The sequence below is a fragment of the Schistocerca americana genome, chromosome 4 (genome assembly GCF_021461395.2).
Source record: "Schistocerca americana isolate TAMUIC-IGC-003095 chromosome 4, iqSchAmer2.1, whole genome shotgun sequence".
In the NCBI taxonomy this organism is placed as follows: Eukaryota; Metazoa; Arthropoda; class Insecta; order Orthoptera; family Acrididae; genus Schistocerca; species Schistocerca americana.
In genome coordinates this window covers 527,251,499-527,271,827 of record NC_060122.1, presented here as the reverse complement: position 1 = coordinate 527,271,827, position 20,329 = coordinate 527,251,499, and the positions used below count along the sequence as shown (strand labels likewise).

The 20,329-nt window shown below is 42.1% G+C and overlaps 1 protein-coding gene across 1 annotated transcript in view; it reads left to right on the top strand.

The window, feature by feature from the left end:
• LOC124612968 (glutamate receptor 1-like) overlaps nt 1-20,329 on the top strand; it is a 1,095,838-nt gene that overhangs the window by 728,573 nt on the left and 346,936 nt on the right. Inside the window, exon 5 of the mRNA XM_047141496.1 lies at nt 3,939-4,071. Within this exon, the coding sequence (XP_046997452.1) occupies nt 3,939-4,071 (133 nt within the window). The remainder of the gene's footprint in view (nt 1-3,938; nt 4,072-20,329) is intronic.

The window sequence follows — 20,329 nt, the reverse complement described above, 5'->3', positions numbered from 1 at the left end:
GTTGCTGCTAACATAGAACCTTAACGCGCGAGGTATTATAACGAGTGTACAGACCTCCGATTAGTCAGTCTGCATCAGTCTGCATTAGACTGCAGTCCAGTTTCACTCTGCGCCTAATAAGATTATCATATTCCTGTACATAGCCACGAAGAGAAGTGTGTAGACACTTTGTCAAGTATCAGAGATATGTGAGAATAAGGCTAACGTACCAAGACCAAAGGAACTTTGTCAATTGTAAATAGCATCCAGAACCAAGTTAAGTTATTTCTATGCTTTTTATTATTTTAATAAATGTGTGTGAAAATTAAGTTCTGTTTAAAGTTGGTCACCGTCAATCTGCTACTCTAAGCGTGCAAGTGGCATTTCTATCGTCTGACCTAACGGCAGAAGATAAACACGCCACGATAAGACCACGAGACATATTGCTGACACTCGCCTACTTCGTTACAGCGACAAGTCAAATAATCTGATGGTGTGTGTACCGAAAGTCTTACAGTACGCACACCACACAACCAAATTCATTTTCTTAGTAAACTGAAGCGTAGCCTGCCAGCGAAGGACTGATTGTTGGAATGACTGCACTCGCAAATCAAATCACACAGTAACAGTGTCTGCTGCGTTGTGTACAATAAATTTCATGTTGATGTGTTAATTTTTTTATTTTTTCGTAGTTGCAGGAGCGGGGGGGGGCGTGAGGATTATGATCAGCCCCCCCCCGTCCCTCCCCCTTTCCATACAGAAATAAGGCACTACAAAAATTTATATTTTAAATCATCAGCTTTCGGAGTTCACAGCTAAGGTTCAAAGAGTAAAGTATCGTGAGAACTAAGTGTCTCAAACAGGGCAAAGTATCCTAGAAATGTGAAGTTATTTGTCACACAGCAATCCATTCAAAAACCATGAAGATGTTTTCACATTGTCTTGCTCATTATATGCAAACTGCGAACTGTTAGCCAAAAATAAAATTAATTAATTAATTAAAATAAAAAGTTATATTTTTGTGGAAAATTTATTGTAGTTAAATTTAGCGCTGTGATACGTTTTCGCTGGAGGCAATGGTTTTCGAGTTAATCACGAAGAACGCATTTCAAGGTCGCTTATGTATATTTTTCTTCAATAAATTGAGAACTACAGCCTCTAGAGAAACTAGATTAATTTTTTTGCGGGGGGGGGGGGGGGCGGGGCTAATAGTAGGGTCATTGTGAATCACAGAGCGTGAAAATTGGTGTGCGGTATTTGAAGCCGTTGCGGATTGCATAAAACCCATTGGCGGAGGCAGCTGCGCGACCCTGTATTTTTCAGCTGCTTGTCTGATAGAATACTCACGTCGAATACCATGTGGCCATAAGCATAGGTCGATCTACTCACTGTCAACAGCAAGTTTGACACTGCTAAATGAGTTCACTGTCTGGATGTCGACTTCGAGTAGATGGAAAGGGAAAGACCCTCCAATAAGGAAAGAAAAAAAAATGAAAATAGTCGCTTCCTGACCTCAGGCGGAAATGACTGAAAGAAACTGCATTTCCCTGATTTACACTCTCTTGTAGCCAGACTTACCAAACCACTGTTCAAACCATAGTTTTGGAATATGCACAATGTCATCTGGCGGCAAAACCGTGAAGATTGGTTCAAATGGCTCTGAGCGCAATGGGACTTAACTTCTAAGGTACTTAGAACTACTTAAACGTAACTAACCTAAGGACATCACACACATCTATGCCCGAGGCAGGATTCGAACCTGCGACCGTAGCTGTCGCGCTGTTCCAGACTGAAGCGCCTAGAACCGCTCGGCAACCCCGGCCGGCCCGTGGAGACTATTTATAACCATAGTCATTAGTGAAATACTGATAACTGTCAGTACAAACCTCTGTTTTTATATTGTGTAAATTACAATGTTATCAGAGTTGTGAGACTTTATTGCTATTGTAATTCTTAAATTAATTTAATGGCACACGAGCCTCACAAATTGACGACATATACTTTTAAAAGGCTGTATTTCTTTGAATAGCATTTACTTGAATGCAATGCTAAGGCAACGTAATACTCTCTGATGTAATCGAATTATCATTATTACATTAAAATACACTGCTCTGAATATCAGATTGAGAGCGCGGGAGATGCTGCCAGAGGTCTCCCAGCCCCGTCATATGGCCATCGTGATTATTAGCGGCAAAAGGGGCTGACCGCGCAACACGAGGCAGCTGATGGAAGGGGGAAGAGACAGCGTGTGTCAGTCAGCGAGCAGTTACAGTGAACTGTGGAAGTTTCCTTCATTACAACATGACGCAGAGACATCATTTGGATGACTTCACACCTGGAAGAATCATCGGGAAACTCTAAGAAAGACGAAGTGTGACGAACGTAGCCAAGCAGTTTGGTATTGGTCGTAGCGTTGTCCCACGTGGTTGAGGAGCGTTCCGAACGATGAATATCTTTTACACAAAATAGACGTTTCAAACATAATGAAAAGAAGATAGACCTAGTAGTGAGGTTTACATTAAATTAAGCCTTTTTAACAAACGAATGTGATATGGGAATGTATTGTCAATGGCGAATATAAAACACCAAGGCTGTATATTGAAAGGACGACGATGAAAATTGGTGATGGGTCGGGACTCGAAACCGGCCTTCCCACTTTACACCATCGATCGCCTTAACCGCTGTGGCTAGCCGTGCACGCATACCAATACTTCCACATGTCGTCATTCATGTGTCACAACTTTACGTACGTATATTTCTGTCCAGGAAGGACAAATTTATTGACTGTCGGTGGCCTGGCACTGGTTAATAAACTGGGAATAGCAGTACCTGTGTTGTTAAAAGCAGTACCTGTGTCGTTAAAAGGTACGATGCAATGTTCCTTCGAACACGCATGCGTGTCCGAAGGAAAACTGCATTATACTTCTTAATAACAAAGGCACTGGTGCTTTATAATGGGCTAATGGTTCAAATGGCTCTGAGCACTATGGAATTTAACATCTGAGGTCATCAGACCCCTAGAACTTAGAGCTACTTAAACCTAACTAACCTAAGGACATCACACTTATCCATGGCCGAGGCAGGATTCGAACCTGCGGCCGTAGTGGTCGCGCGGTTCCAGGCTGTAGCGCCTAGCACCGCTCGGCTACAACGGCCGGCTTAGTGAGAGAAAACTAGGAAACTTTTTTGAACTGAGTAGTACAAAGATTTTAACATATACTGATGAGAGCTTACCAGGAGTTCTTAAGCCCAGAAATACACAATTCGTTTCGTTCATCGTGCCCCTATTGTGAAGTGGACCTTTCCTAGTAATAGGTATCCAGTAGATGATCTTGATTGAGGTGTATATTGATATTCCGGTCTGCTTCCCCCCAGTCGTCTTAGTATCAGTGTCTCTATTCGATGTGGGATGATGTGTAGAGTACAGAATGAATACTGTAATGTAGCAGCACAGTATGGTAGCTCTACTTGTCGACTGTATTGTGTTGGTTTAGGACAACTGGTTGTGCTGATTTTCCAGCATACACCTAGGATAACGTATGCTGCAACTTCAACACACCATGTATATTCTGATTATGTGCTACTTTACTTATGACATGCTGGTGTTGCTTACCACTTTTTATTACAATTTGACCCATCACTATGTGACTTTCAGTGTTGTAATAATGTTACAGGACACGGTGATCACAGCGTAGATCTATCGAAACCGGTACAGTAATAAAAAAATTACTAGCGGCCTTGGCAAACTTGATTCTTCAAGAATAATATTGTGGGAAGACTAGACACTGCGAGCATGCTAAGGCCCCAGGCAAACTTAACACTTATGAAAGTGATAGTGTTCCATTTAACATTAAGGATAACTACTGAAACAAAGGATCTACTTGTATTTGTTTGTATGGATAAAAAAGTGTAAATGGTACTGAGACGTACTATAAGCAACCTGACAATTATGCCTGCAGGTCTGCTGAGACTACAGCAGATCTTCCAAAGCCTGCGTCCTGGCCGCGGGTCATTCCACGTGGAGGCTGTGAAACGAGTCCAGAACACGTCGGATGCCATCGACTACCTGCACAGTTTGGAAGAGGTCAGCAGGTAAGTAAGTCTTTGCTCTCGTTATATCAGACACATATTTTCATGTTAGTGGATTCCTCCCGTTTCATATTTTGTGGGCTCCGTTTTAGTTAAAAGCAATTCCATAATGGTAAAGGAAGACACTGGAGGTTGTGATGATAATGGAAATGTCCCACACGTTTTTAAATAGTGACGAGTCTGTGGACAAAGTGCTTACATTCCAGAGAACATACCGTATGGAGTGTTGTCTTGTTGTTATATGAATGTAGGACAGGTAATAGTTTGTCGTCAACAACAGTTCAGAAGAAGGAATTGATGCCTGGAGTGTTCGTTATCTGTCAATCGAGATAGGATTAACATATGACTTGAGACCTAGCAGTACCTCAACTGTAGAGAAAGGGGAGAAGTATGATAACAGGGCCCATTTTATTTAAATATGTGACGATTCGTCTTTTGTGATCTACGAGATCGACAGCAGGGCTTCAAGGTATGCGAGCCTGGAGACAGTATCGTGAAAGAATCGAATACCGGTCAGATACTCGTTTTTCCGGTTGCTCTTACGCTAGCCTCCGTCTGTGAGCGATGTGAAGATTTGCCAGAAATGACACGTGGTTCAGATTCCAAGTAGGCCTCCTTTCACCAGTTGAATTACTGGAATAGGTTAATGGCGCACTGGTCGCTAAAGACGCGTCCAATTGGAAGAACCTTATAATAGGTGGCCGAACATCCCTCTTAACGGACTCAGAGTCAGGTACGCCTTACGAATTAATGAAATCCACATATAACTGAAATTTGGAAGGCATATTTGAATTCTGGTCACCCAGATTACGAGTGTAGTGTCCACAGTGCCACAAACTATTTCTTAAAATCAGCCATTCACTATGACGTTCCAAATATAGTCATTAACAACAACAGACAAGTATGTACTTCAGCAACGCTATACGCTATAGATTATGGCAGCAAAGAGAAGCGAAACACCACTGCGCTGACCGCTTTATTTGAGTGGTTTAGGTACAGTAGTTATGCTATTGCTGTCCTATACAGTGACAGCAAGCTCCGAGTTTTGGGCCAGACTGGCCAATCAGGACCGCTGTTTCATCCTCAACCAGTGATGTCATATGAACGCAATACTGACGGACATGGGTCAGCACACTACTCTCCTGGCCATTGTCAGCTTTGCAAACATTAGAGACGCTACTTCTCGATCATATTTCTACTTGATTACGAACTAGTTTCAAATATTGATATTAATACCTGAGATTCAGCTTAACTGTTATAGATACAGATGTACGACCCAAAGCGACATATGAAAATTTCTGTCGGACTGGGGCTCGAACACAGACGTCTCGCCTATCACGAGTGGTCGCCTACCAATAGGCTATCCGAGCACTCTTCTCAGCTCGACCCTAAATTCTTTTTATCATACATCTATCAATTTTAATGACGGATGAGAAGAAATAGATAAATGCGTGACATACGCAAGATTGGTTTGATCCATGGAGCGTGATCGGGTAGCATAAGCGTTGTACTAGACAAAATACACTCTTTGATACGAGAGGCGTTCAGTATGTAAATGCAACACATTTTTCCTCGGCCAGTTTCACCTGTAAAGAGTGAGGAATTTGTTGTGGAACATCGTGGAATATTCCCTCTTGAGGCCCTCTAATTCAGAAAGTTCCGATAGGTAGCGGAGCTATACGTTCCCTTCAAAATGGCATCTGTAACGGAGAAGCTGTCACTGAATTTCTTTTGGCGGGAAACCAGAGAATCGCAGATATTCGTAGGCTCTCAGCTGCGACTTCTGCAATGTTGTAATGTGCGAACACTCTCATCCGAGACGATCGGCGGATCACAGACACCTCGCTGCACAACTGGACGTCTCTGTTGATACCGCTGACACACTACTCCACCATTTGGGGTACGCGAAGGAATGTGCCCGCTGCGTTCCTCCCCGGCTAACAGGAGAACATAAAGAGCAACGAAGGACCAACTGTGTGGAATTGCTTGCACGTTACGAGGGGGTTATTGATGCAACGAGGCGTTGGCTTCGACATCGACCGGTAGAGTGCTACCATTCCGGCATGCAGGATCCCGCGTTAAGGTGGCGTAAGGCCGTCGAGTTGAAAGGAGATTACGTTGAAAAGTGGGATTTTTTAGCCAAAAGAGTGGGGACACGTAGGGCGTACTGGAAACCTGAATAAAACCAATCTGCTTTCAGAAAAAAAATATATTGCATTACATTTCGAACGCTCCTCGTACAATGGTGGTTTCTTAACTTTGCTCCGGAAGGAAGTCGAGTGAATGTTGTAACACACGATACATTAGTTCACTTTATTACAACATCGATAGCAATTACTTAACCTCGTATAATCCATTCCTGCAGGTAAGTCATGAATAGTGACAGCTGTATCTGAACATTAACGTATAACTCTATGCAGACAATATACAGCACAAGTCTGTCACTAAGAGTATATTTAACTATAACTATAAACTGATGACACAGCGGGCCTGCTAGCAGACGATGCTGTCGTCTTTGTCGATGATCACGGACTGGGCAGAGCGGTAATGCGTTCGGCCGAAATCGGCGATTGCAGCGGCGTAGTGAAAGGTTTCTGGGCGTGGCAACGCCGATATCGCTCATTCCTCGATGCTGCTTGCAGAGACTATCTTCTCTTGTGGTTTCGTTGCTAGGTACTAACCTTGAATTGGAACCTCACACTTCGGATGATACTACAGTAAGCGGTAAGGCGACGGCTCGCGAAAATGTGGGAATTCAGGTTCGGGTCCCACTGCAGCATGAATTTTTATATGACGTTTAAGGTATTAAACTTTCATCTACTACAATTAAGCTGAAATTCAGAAATGGGTTTCAGTACTGGAAACTGTAGTTCGTCACCAAATATAAATGTACACTACTGGCCATTAAATTGCTACACCACCAAGATGACGTATTACAGACGTGAAATTTAACCGACAGGAAGAAAATGCTGTGATATGCAAATGATTAGCTTTTCAGAGCATTCACACTAGGTTGGCGCCGGTGGCGACACCTACAACGTGCTGACATGAGGAGAGTTTCCAACCGATTTCTCGTACACAAACAGCAGTTGACCGGAGTTGCCTGGTGAAACGTTGTTGTGATGCCTTGTGTAAGGAGGAGAAATGCGTACCATCACGTTTCCGACTTTGATAAAGGTCGGATTGTAGCTTATCGCGATTGCGGTTTATCGTATCGCCACATTGCTGCTCGCGTTGGTCGAGATCCAATGACTGTTAGCAGAATATGGAATTGGTAGGTTCAGGAGGGTAATACGGAACGCCGTGCTGGATTCCAACGGCCTCGTATCACTAGCAGTTGAGACGACAGGCATCTTATCCGCATAGCTGTAACGGATCGTGCAACCACGTCTCGATCCCTGAGTCAACTGATGGGGACATTTGCAAGACAACAACCATCTGCACGAATAGTTCGACGTTTGCAGCAGCGTGGACTGTCAGCTCGGAGACCATATCTGCGGTTACCCTTGACGCTGCATCACAGACAGGAGCGCCTGCGATGGCGTACTCATCGACGAACCTCGGTGCACGAATGGCAAAACGTCATTTTTTCGGATGAATCCAGTTTCTGTTTACAGTATCATGATGGTCGCATCCGTGTTTGACGACATCGCGGTGAACGCACATTGGAAGCGTGTATTCGTCATCGCCATACTGGCGTATCACCCGGCGTGATGGTATGGGGTGCCATTGTTTACTCGTCTCGGTCACCTCTTGTTCGCATTGACGGCACTTTGAACAGTGGAGGTTACATTTCAGATGTGTTACGACTCGTGGCCCTACCCTTCATTCGATCCCTGCGAAACACTACATTTCAGCAGGATACTGCACGACCGCATGTTGTAGGTCCTGTACGGGCCTTTCTGGACACAGAAAATGTTCGACTGCTGCCCTGGCCTGCACATTCTCCAGATCTCTCACCAATTTAAAACATCTGGTCAATGGAGCAGAGCATCTGGCTCGTTACAATACGCCAGTCACTACTCTTGATGAACTGTGGTATCGTGTTGAACCTCCATGGGCAGCTGTACCTGTACACGCCATCCAAGCTCTGTTTGACTCAATGCCCAGGCGTATCAAGGCCATTATTACGTCCAGAGGTGGTTGTTCTGGGTACTGATTTCACAGGATTTATGAACCCAAATTGCGCGAAAATGCAATCACATGTCAGTTTTTTTAGAATATATTTGTGCAATGAATACCGTTTATCATCTGCATTTTTGTTTTGGTATAGTAATTTTAATGGTTAATAGTGTATATAAAACCGACACGGAACTGTGATGAAAATAACAACGATAGTGAAAAGAGAGAGAGAGGGGAAACAGCACAATAATGGTGATATATGCCAGTGTGTTTAATTGAAATAATAATCTATGAGAAGAAATTATAACTTTGTGACTTTTGGATGGTAAGATCGTTCCAGGGAGCAAGCTGAGACAACCTTAGTGGTAAGGAGATCGCATGCTAGAAGCGGGAAATCCAGGTTCGAGTCCCAGTTGGGCACAAATGTTCATGTGTCGCTTTAGGTAGGACATCTGTACCTATTACTGTTAAGTTGAATTTCCAAAATAAATTTCAACTTGTTATTGAAGTAGTTCTTTAACTGATATCATAAGGCTTTTTGGACCCTGTTCCAGCCCTCTGAGCAAGGAAAAAAATCTCTGTCAGCAGTGGGAATGGATCTCAGGTCCTACAGATGGCAGCTACCTACGTTAACAACTCACCTAGATGTCGGACGTAAATTCTTGTAATCCTTTGTGAAATTCTGTAGCAAGTATGAGTTAGTATGGCAATTTTCATATCTAGAGGAAATTGAAAAGCCTGTAATGAATCTGCAGCTGAAGCTAAAATCACGATAAAAATGCAAAACAGTTTTGGAGAGAACGTCGACTCCCACAGAAATTGAGCGTGGCCACGGACAAAAATGGTTCAATTGGCTCCGAGCACTATGACACTTAACTTCTGAGGTCATCAGTCCCCTAGAACTTAGAACTACTTAAACCTAACTAACCTAAGGATATCACACACATCCATGCCCGAGGCAGGACTCGAACCTGCGACCGTAGCGGTCGCCCGGTTCCAGACTGTAGCGCCTAGAACCACTTGGCCACACCGGCCGGCGGCCACGAGCAGTCATTGGATAGCGGAATAGGAAGGTGAAGGCTCGCTAACAACAGGGACTCCAAATTCGAGTTCTCTTTCTGGCACGAATATTTATTCTTCATTGGAGATGCATAAACAGAGTTAGGTCACTGTGTCTCGTAACATGAGTGTATACAGAAAACTACGGAATGGGTGATCGTTAAGTGCTCCTAGAGAAATTCCGTTCGGTAAATTGCTGCTCAAATAGACGAGAAAGTTCCTCTGCGGTGGAAATTGTCAAGAGGACATAAAGAAAAATCCTGTGATTTAAATACAGGGCTATTACAAATGATTGAAGCGATTTCATAAATTCACTGTAGCTCCATTCATTGACATATGGTCACGACACACTGCAGATACGTAGAAAAACTCATAAAGTTTTGTTCGGCTGAAGCTGCACTTCAGGTTTCTGCCGTCAGAGCGCTCGAGAGCGCAGTGAGACAAAATGGCGACAGGAGCCGAGAAAGCGTATGTCGTGCTTGAAATGCACTGACAGTCATAACAGTGCAACGACACTTCAGGACGAAGTTCAACAAAGATCCACCAACTGCTAACTCCAATCGGCGATGGTATGCGCAGTTTAAAGCTTCTGGATGAATTTGTAAGGGGAAATCAACGGGTCGGCCTGCAGTGAGCGAAGAAACGGTTGAACGCGTGCGGGCAAGTTTCACGCGTAGCCCGCGGAAAATTGGCTCATACCACAACTGGAGACCGACAGCGCCGACTTCATCTTTCAACAGGATGGTGCTCTACCGCACTTCCATCATGATGTTCGGTATTTCTTAAACAGGAGATTGGAAAACCCATGGATCGGCCGTGGTGGAGATCACGATCAGCAATCCATGTCATGGCCTCCACGCTCTCCCAACTTAACCCCATGCGATTTCTTTCTGTGGGGTTATGTGAAAGATTCAGTGTTTAAACCTCCTCTACCAAGAAACGTGCCAGAACTGCGAGCTCGCATCAACGATGCTTTCGAACTCATTGATGGGGACATGCTGCGCCGAGTGTGGGAGGAACTTGATTATCGGCTTGATGTCTGCCGAATCACTAAAGGGGCACATATCGAACATTTGTGAATGCCTAAAAAAACTTTTTGAGTTTTTGTGTGTGCAAAGCATTTTGAAAATATCTCAAATAAAAATGTTATTGTAGAGCTGTGAAATCGCTTCAATCATTTGTAATAACCCTGTACGCAGGCTTCCGCGGCTGACGTAAATCCCATTAAATCCTTTTGGTTGTACCGCCGTATCATCTTAAAAAAGTAATTAAATGGTAAAATATTCAAACAACCGAATTTGTAGCGGCCTTTTTCAGGGTATAGACTGAGGGCCTGAGATAAGGGTGAAACTTCGGTGAATTTAATATTTAGCATTTATGTGTTTCATAATACGGCGCGGCGGTACACCCAAATTTTGAAAAGAATCTTGTGACTCACTATTAAATATGACACCTCTAGATGTCAGGGACAACCTAGCTTTATATTACGGATTCGCTTAACCTCACCTTAATACGAAAACATAGTATATGTATATAGAAGTATAGTGTCGTGTTCTTCCACGGGCTATTTTAAGTGCAGTGCAGAGGTCTGTGTGCGTGCCTGCATTCCCTCGCGGCTGCTCCTCTGAAGCCCGTATCACCCACTCTTCCGACTACAAAGAATGCAAGATCAGAGACAATGGAATACTGATTGGCATAGGCTGCAACGTCCGCTTCCACAACCCTGATTACTAACAATGGCGCCCCATGTACCGAGGGAAATCGTCCTCTGTGCGAAAGCGGGGAACGCTTTCTTGGGATGCGTGGTCATTCCATTTGCCCATTCCCCCTGATCGGTGCGCAATTCGAGCTAAGTTGCAAAACTGTGCTACTATTTTCTTTTGTATTGACGCAGAAAAAGCATCTGAAACAAGGCTGTTGTAATTGAGGTAAAACGGAATGCCACTGGCATCAGTAAAGGATATAGGAGCAAACCCGGTTACTGCAATTTATCTCACAAAAGTAACAAAATAAGAATCCGTACTGTAAGGAATGGAACAGAATCTGTCCACATTAATCGAAAGTTACAGAAGGATTCTCTGTGTCCCCCACTATTTTCATTGTTTACATTGACATCATTCATAAATGGTGGACTACGTTGAATGACACATCAACAAGTGATAATTTTAATTTCATGACGCTTCTTATCGCTGATGATGAGCTTATAATAGTAGAATCTGAGGAAAAGGTTGAAGCCGCCGTACAAAAACTGAGACATATTGCTGCAAAATACGGAATGAGGATATTGAAAAATAAAACGAAAACGATGGCATTTCAATGATTGAAACCCGTAAGAGACAAAACTTTATAGGTGAATCAAACAATGAAAGAGTAAGAGAGTTTAAATATCTTGGGTAGAATGTTAAACTTCCTCAGTCAGTTGACGTACAGCTACGATTGGCTGGGCTCAGATATTTCTGGGAATCCATACTACGTACACTAAAACAGTGAAAAAAAGTTAATTCAACTTTAAAAACTAATAGTTATGCCTTTGCTGTTGTATGCAGCGAAAGTTGGACCATTACATCTGATGAGTTGCGATAGAGATGATGTTCGACCGCGCTGAAGCTGGATATTCTTTACAGGACAATAAAAGAAACACCGCTATAAGACATAAATTAATTTTAGGAAGCATTAGAACTACCAGTGAAAAATACAGTGAACTGGAAGTACTATATCCAAAGTTTGTGTAGTAATAGGATAACTAAAGCTGCAATACCACATAATCCAATAGGAAAGTAAAACGTTCGACATACTGTGAAGACAGGGAAGTGAACGGGTCTGAGGCGGAACAGTCCAAAAGACCTAATCCTTGAAGAAGGCGGTGATGATGAAGATGATGATGAGGATGTTGTTGTTGATGATGATGACAATGATGATGATAATGATGATGACGACAGTAACGATGATATAACGGAGGATGACTAGAATGCCAGGTAGAAATGAAAGAAAAAGCTTTCTGAGGCGACATTTTAATAATACGCATCGACAACACACGTTATTCAAAGTAATATATCTGTTGTAAAACTCATTGCGGGGGAAACGGAAAGTGCTTGAGAATACATCAGCAGTAGCAAAACGCACTACAAAACATGAATATCAAATTATATTTTATAAAACTATTTCTACCTGCCAGACAAAAAGGCTCGGAGTATACAGGGTGTCCCATTTGTCTTGACCACCCTAAATAACTGATTGTCCAGACGAAAATTACAAAATGTTTCAAATTGGTTGGTTGGTTGTTGGTTGTGTTGCAGAAGGAGACCAGACAGCGAGGTCATCGGTCTCATCAGATTAGGGAAGGACGGGCTGGCCGAAGTGGCCGTGCGGTTAAAGGCGCTGCAGTCTGGAACCGCAAGACCGCTACGGTCGCCGGCCGCGGTGGTCTCGCGGTTAAGGCGCTCAGTCCGGAACCGCGCGACTGCTACGGTCGCAGGTTCGAATCCTGCCTCGGGCATGGATGTGTGTGATGTCCTTAGGTTAGCTAGGTTTAAGTAGTTCTAAGTTCTAGGGGACTGATGACCACAGATGTTAAGTCCCATAGTGCTCAGAGCCATTTGAACCCATTTTGAACCGCTACGGTCGCAGGTTCGAATCCTGCCTCGGGCATGGATGTTTGTGATGTCCTTAGGTTAGTTAGGTTTAACTAGTTCTAAGTTCTAGGGGACCAATGACCTCAGCAGTTGAGTCCTATAGTGCTCTGAGCCATTTGAACCATTTTGAGGGAAGGACGGGGAAGGAAGTCGGCCGTGCCCTTTGAAAGGGAGCATCCCGGCATTTGCATGGAGCGATTTAGGGAAATCACGGAAAACCTAAATCAGGATGGCCGGACGAGGGTTGAACCGTCGTCCTCCCGAATGCGAGTTCAGTGTCTAACCACTGAGCCACCTCGCTCGGTGAAAATGTTTCCAACAAATGTTCTTTAGCCCTCAGGAGGACATCAATCAGCATGATTTCCTTCGTTGTAGCTTGATTTTTTACAAAGATATGAACAGCGGTATGACTTTTTTAAACGGCACCTTGTATTTTTTATTCGGTAATTCATTTCCTCTCCTAAAGGCCAATTCAAAAATGTATCACAGTGTACCACTCACTGAAACATAATGTTATTAATTACAGAACACAACATTGACGTTGACACTCCCAGAGCTTAGTGCAGGTTATAGAGGTAATGGAACACATCCACGTGCTGACGCTGAAAGAGGACAAATGTAAACCTAAGTAGAATGCGCACCGGTCATTCCGTTAACGATCGTCAGTTGATGAGTTGTTTGAGTATAATGTATACCAACGAAGAGAAGGTAGAAATGCGACTCATCTATGGGGAAAGTGTTAGCAGAACAGTAATTGCAATACTGTTTTCTTATGTACGGGTATATTTAGTACAGTAGTTTAGTCCTTTTAAATACTGTTTTGTAGACTAGACATACAATAAAGGCTGTCCTTCCTACAAACTGCATCAACATAACGTTTCTTTTATTGTTGTTGTTGTTGAAGGTAGGCGAAATGCTACACAGGCAGCGGAACTGTACAGAGAGCGATATCCTGTCAAGAACCCACTTTCCCGACGGATGTTTTCTCGTCTTGTTGCGACGCTTCAGGGAACGGGAAGTTTGAATCCACGACAATGCAATCGTCGTAGCACTCGCACAGACGAAGCTGCCGAAGTTACTGTTCTCGCTTCCGTTGCTATGAATCCACATGTGAACACACGACAGCTTGAACATGAGATTGGCATTCGTAAAACCAGTGAATATCTTATTCTCACACGTTCCATCCTTACCATGTACACCTACATCAAGATTTGCATGGGAATTATTTCCCGAAACGTGTACAGTTCTGTTAGTGGGCACAGCAGCTAATCCTCCCAAGCCCGAACTTCTTCATCAACGTTCTTTTTACCGATGAATGTTCCTTCTCAAACAATGATACAAGGAACGTGCATTATTGGTCCAGCGACAACGCACGATGGCTTAGACAGGTGGAACATCAGCGTCAGTGGAGAGTTAACGTCTGGTGTGGGATGCTTGGTACTAAAATTATTGACCCTTATTTCATCAATGGTGGTCTAAACGGCACAGCGTAAGCCAACTTCCTCAGACGAATTCTTCCTCCTATTCTGGATGAAGTGCCGCTAATGCTTATGTGGTATCAACACAATGGGTGTCCAGCACATAATGCCTTGCGTGCACGTCGTGTTCTGAACCGAAGGTTTCCTTCCAGATGGATTGGTCGAGGAGGAGCAGTTACTTGGCGTGCTTGGTCTCCTGATGTAAATCTCTGGACTTTTCTCTTTGGGGATGCTTTAAATACGTTGTCTGTCGCGATAGTCCTACAACTCCAGAGGACATGCAGGAACGTAACATGCTTGCTTGTAATTCGCGTCAGCAGGCAACACTGGAAGCAGTAAATAATTCTTTCATGCAACGAGTGCATCAGTGTGTTGGTGTCCGGGGTTATCACTCTGAGCACCTTTGAATGTTCTACTCCCAGGCAATAATACAGGAGAGTCAAAGTCAATTTTGTGTTATGTTTTTATTTGGTTTTCATTTGTTTTCTGACAACTCCAGCAAGTGGACGAGTTTGTGATCCCGGGCTCAAAGTCAGTGTTGTATTATGTAACTAATAACATTGTGTTTCGGTGAATGATACACTGTGATACATTTTTGAATAGGTCTTTAGGAGAGGAAATGAATTACTGAATAAAAAACACAGGGTGCCGTTTTAAAAAAGTCATACCGCTGTTCATATCTTTGCGAAAAACAAAGCTACAACGAAGGCAATCATGCTGATTGATGTCGCCCTGACGGATAAAGAACATTTTGTAATTTGCTGCTGGAAAAACAGTTATTTAGGGTGGTCAAGATAAATGGGACACACTGTATAAAATAAACAATGTAAATCTGAATGTAAATGTAAACGTAAATTAAGATGCACTTTCAAAAAAGATGGAGACCTCCCATTGACAAGGAATAGGTCCAACCCAAAATGTTGAAACCTATACCGAAACTTTTCACGCAATTACAATACACCGAAAAAATGCAGGGTCAAATTTTAGTTGCTCAGGTTCATTGCAAGTATTTTCGAAAATAGTTACAGTTACTCATTTTTGCCACACGAAGAACCTTTTTTAGCAGCGGTCTGAACAGTTTTCTTGCCTAGAGATCTAATCGGTGAATAAGCAGACGTAGTCGTCACAATTGGACATTGCACGAAGTCCATATTGCACACACGTGAATTTTAATCACGTGAACCATACAAAAAATGTCTCATTTTATTACTGTTTTGATAACTTGCAGTTCATATGCATAGTTAAACTGTTTCTGATGTAATTGTCACACAAGTGACAAGGGGAGGAAAGAAGATCAAAGCAATGTATTTTGTTATGTTACAGACGACAGCTATCAATCGGAACATTTCTTTGTTGATATTAAATATTTGCCAACATGTCCTCTAGTATAGTTCTTACCATAATTTCTCAATAGTGTATATTTTGCTAACATTGAAACAGTTGTCACAAAAATGAGAACTCTCCCTTGGATGACGAAACCAGTATTTTCGTTACACCAGGCACACTTGAAAGAAAAACTAATGCATTCGGACACTTCACAGTAATTACTAGTTTTATTTAGAGAGAACTGGAAACGAGTAAGAAATGGTCGTGGCCGTTGTTGTGCATATTGTGCTGCATACCAGGCATACGTGATCAAATTCGTAAAATGTGGTGAAGCAAACTGACAGTGCAGAAATGACTGAAGTTTAAGAATACTGTTCTGCTGATAGACTTGAAATGACAAAGAGCAATTGGAAATTATTTTGTCTGACAATTATCTGCAAAATGGTTTACAATGTTGAAATACTTTATCAGGAGGGTGAATCACACTATTAGTTCTGCTAAAGACAGAGATGTCATTATGTCCAGGCCAATAGTTCATTAAAAGCAATGAATTATTTTCTGCAAATGGTGAAAAGACGTAACAAATGTACCATTCAAAACTATTCTCTCTATTTTTTACAGATTTTGCTACGTCGGTTACAAGACTTTAACAAGTAAATAGTCCGTTTTATTAAATTTTAGTGCTAACTTGTCTTTATGTTCCTTAAGTCAGAGATAAAGTTGTGGAAACAGCAATTCACTGATTCCTATCACTGGAATTTTGTATGCGGATGTATCATAACATTCATCGTCTGCACAAGTGACTGTCTTCTTTTTCGCTCGAAATGATGAAGTTCAGTTTGCGTGAAACCTGACTGATGATCTTTCGGGGATAGCAAGAAGCTCCATCTTCAACTCTCGAATTTCTCTGTTGTATTACCTATTAATGACATCTGCACTACATGTTTACTTGAGGTAAACTTTGTAATTTTGCGATTTCGATTTCCATATAATTTCCTGAATCTGTTTAACCAGGTTAAAGGAGACTTGAAATCAGTAATATTCTTCTCCATTACAATTCAGAGTGCCCAGTCTCGTAGATCTCCCTCAGTAATGGCCTATTGACTCTCGAGAGCAGTTGTAAATCTTTTGAACTGTTTTTATATCTCACTTCTGCGAGTTTTATTTTGGTGCATATTTTATACTTTGTGTAAATCTTTCTTCCATTTATACAATAGGTGTTCAGATTTAACTAAAATACAATTCGTGTTTAGATTTAACGAAAATAAACTGGCTTTGCACACTGCATACGTTTAAGCGTTTTCTTCCTCATGAAGCCAAAAAATTGACAGCTTTTCCTTTGTCAGCGAAAGCTCTTACTGTACAAGCATTCTTTGAGCTTGGAAGGTACTCTATTTTCCTTCTTGACTCAAATTAGCACAAAAATCATCGTTTGAACCAAAATTCACGCAATCGTCTGAGTTATTTCCTGTTTCTTCTACTGTTACTACAATTTCTAACGAAATGACGACATCATTGGTATGAATGTCCAAGAAATTAATCAATAAATACCATGTAAGTTGGTCTTCAGGAGAAGTAGGTGGTGTCGATTTCATATTGCCTTCTTCATATTTTATCTTTGCGATGTTAAAGACATTAACTGGATCACACATTACTATGAAACTTCTGAACCTGCACAAAGACAGATCCTACTAGCAAGCACATTCGAATAAGTCACAAAGAAAATTAATTCGGTCTTATCTCCATTATTAACAATTACGCAAAGGCAACTGGTAATTATTATAGATATTAAATGAGTTACAGATTCGAGGAAATAGTAACTGTAAACAGTTGTGTCAGAGAAACTATTAAAGGAATCTGAAATTCACTTTAAAAGTTACGATCGCGTTGTGCCGTGTTATCTGTTTACCGATATGTCGGCAATCGAGGATATTTCCGCTATGATGCGCATGCGCTGTATGCTACAGCTATGTCAGGAGTGTACATTTCTCCTGCCGCCTGACGAACTAGGAATGTAGCGAATTTCAGTAGTTTTTCAATACTTGCAGTGTGTCTTAGCAGCTAAAATTCTGACATTGTGTTTCTTTCGTTGTATTCTTCCTGTATAAAAAGATTGAGGGTAGGTTTCGACATGTCGAACTGGACAGTTCCCTTGTGAGTTTGCATTGGGACACGGCCATCACGAGGTTCTACATCTACATCTTCATCCTTATGGTTATTCTGCAAATCACACTTAAGTGCCTGGAAGAGGTTCATCGAACCACCCACACACTCACTCTCTATTATCCCACTCTCGAACAGCGGACGGGAAAAAGAAGGCCTCTATCCGTCCATACAAGCTCTGATTTTCTTATTTTATTATAATGATCGATTCCCCCTACATAGGCCGGCGTCAACAAAATATTATCGCATTCAGGGGAGAAAGTTGGTGATTGAAATTTTGTGAGAAGATCCCGCCGCAACGAAAAAGGCTTTTGTTTTAATGATTTCCACACCAAGCCCTGTATCATGCCCGTGACACTCTCTCTCTCTCTCCCCCATTTGTTGATAATACAAAACGCGCAGTCCTTCTTTCAACTTTCTCAGTGAAGACCGATAATCGTATCTGGTAAGAATCCCCAACCGCTCGGCAGTAATCCAAAAGAGAACGTACGAGAGTAATGCAGGTAGGCTCTTTAGTAGAGCTGTTGCATCTTCTGAGTGCCCTGCCAATAAAACAGTCTTTGGTTCGTTTTACACAACAACATTTACTGTGTCTTCTTTCCAATTTAAATTGTTCATGATTGTAATTTCTAGGTATTTAGTTGATTTTACGGCCTTTAGATTTCATTTATTTATCGTGCAACCGAAGTTTAACGGATTTCTTTCAGCACTTTTAATGATTTAGGGTGAACTGCCAATTTTGGCACCATACAGATATCTTATCTAAATTGATTCGCAATTGCTTTTTACCTTTTGATCACATCACCAAACGATAAATGACACCATCATCTGCAAACAGCCTAAGATGACTGCCCAGATTATCATCTAAATTGTTTATAAAAATAAGGAACAGCAGAGGGCCTAGAGCACAACCTTGGGGAAAGCGAGAAATCACATCTGTTTTACTCGATAACTTCCCATCAGTTACTATGAGCTGTGACCCCTTTGACAGCAAATCACGAATCCAGGCGCGTAACTGAGGCTAGAGTCCATATGCACGAAATTTGATTACAATTCGTTTGTGAGGTACGGTGTCAAAAGCCATTTGGAAATCTAGAAATACGGGATCAATTTCAAATCCTCTGTCGATAGCACTCATCACTTTGTGTGAGTAAAGAGCTAGTTCTATTTCACAAGAACGTTGTTTTCTAAATCCGTGTCAATAGGCCGTTTTTATCGGGGTAATTGATAATGTTCGAACGTTCTATATGTTCCAAAATCCTGCTACATAACGACGTTAATGATATAGGTCCGTAATTGAGTGGATTACTCCTACTACCTTTCTTGAATATTGGTGTGACCTGCGCCTTTGAGTCCGGATCTTTCGCTGTGACATTGGTTGTATGTGATTGTTAAGTATGGAGCTGTTGCACCAGTATACCCTGAAAGGAACGTAACTGATGTACAATGGGGACTGGAAGTCTTGCTTTTATGAAGTTATTTAAGCTGCTTCACTACTCCGAGGATATTCACTTCTAAGGTACTCGTGTTGGCAGCTGTTCGTGATTCGAAATCTGGAATACATACTTCGTCTTCTTTGGTGAAGGGATTTCGTGAGGCTGAAGATATCACATCAGACGCGAAGCGAGAAATATGGGCTTAGCTGCTCTAGACTGCATTCATCTGTTAGTAAAACTAGTGCACGTGGCAGATAGTGATTGCCACTTGGCAATGACCACGGAGACCTGTGCAGAGAGCTCGCAAGGTCACAACTCCATGTGACTGGATGTGTGAGAACATTTACTAAATGTCTAGGATATACAAATATCAAATTACCTAGCCGCCATGGTTTCGCACTGTCCATGACAGAGGTTGCTTTCGGAATGAAGTTCGAAAGGGTATTGTACCTGAATGATAATAATAATAATAATAATAATAATAATAATAATAAGAGTAAACTCCAATAATGGGTCCACAGGATTTCGGCTTAAGGTCGGAGAACTACGGAAAAGTAATAATAGACACAATTCAAGAAGACATTGACGCACTGAGACCATGGACCACATAATATCTGGCTGCCACATCCTTCAGAAAAAGGAATTTCTCAAGAGGCACATTATGACGTTCGCATATCTTCAAGGGCGAAGATGTGGAACTCTACGAATACTAGACTCCCTCTCCAATAAATGGTACACCCAAGCACCCAAAACAGTAACAACATTAAAATTATCCTGCACAGTCAACAAGTACATCAGAAATGATTCGTAGCAACTAACAAGCTTGACCTTATTGTACGTTAGCCAGATAAAAGATCATGCGTCTTAATCGCTTTTCTTGCCCCGTGTGATGGGAGTGTTAATAAAGAGGCGCATCAGAAAAAACTGATGTATCAGCAGCTCCACACAATCCGGAATGTGTAGTTTTCTTTTGCAGCACTGAAGTGCTGCGTATACGTGATCTCCTCAGTCGCTAGACATATTGCTAATCAACTTTTATTCGTAT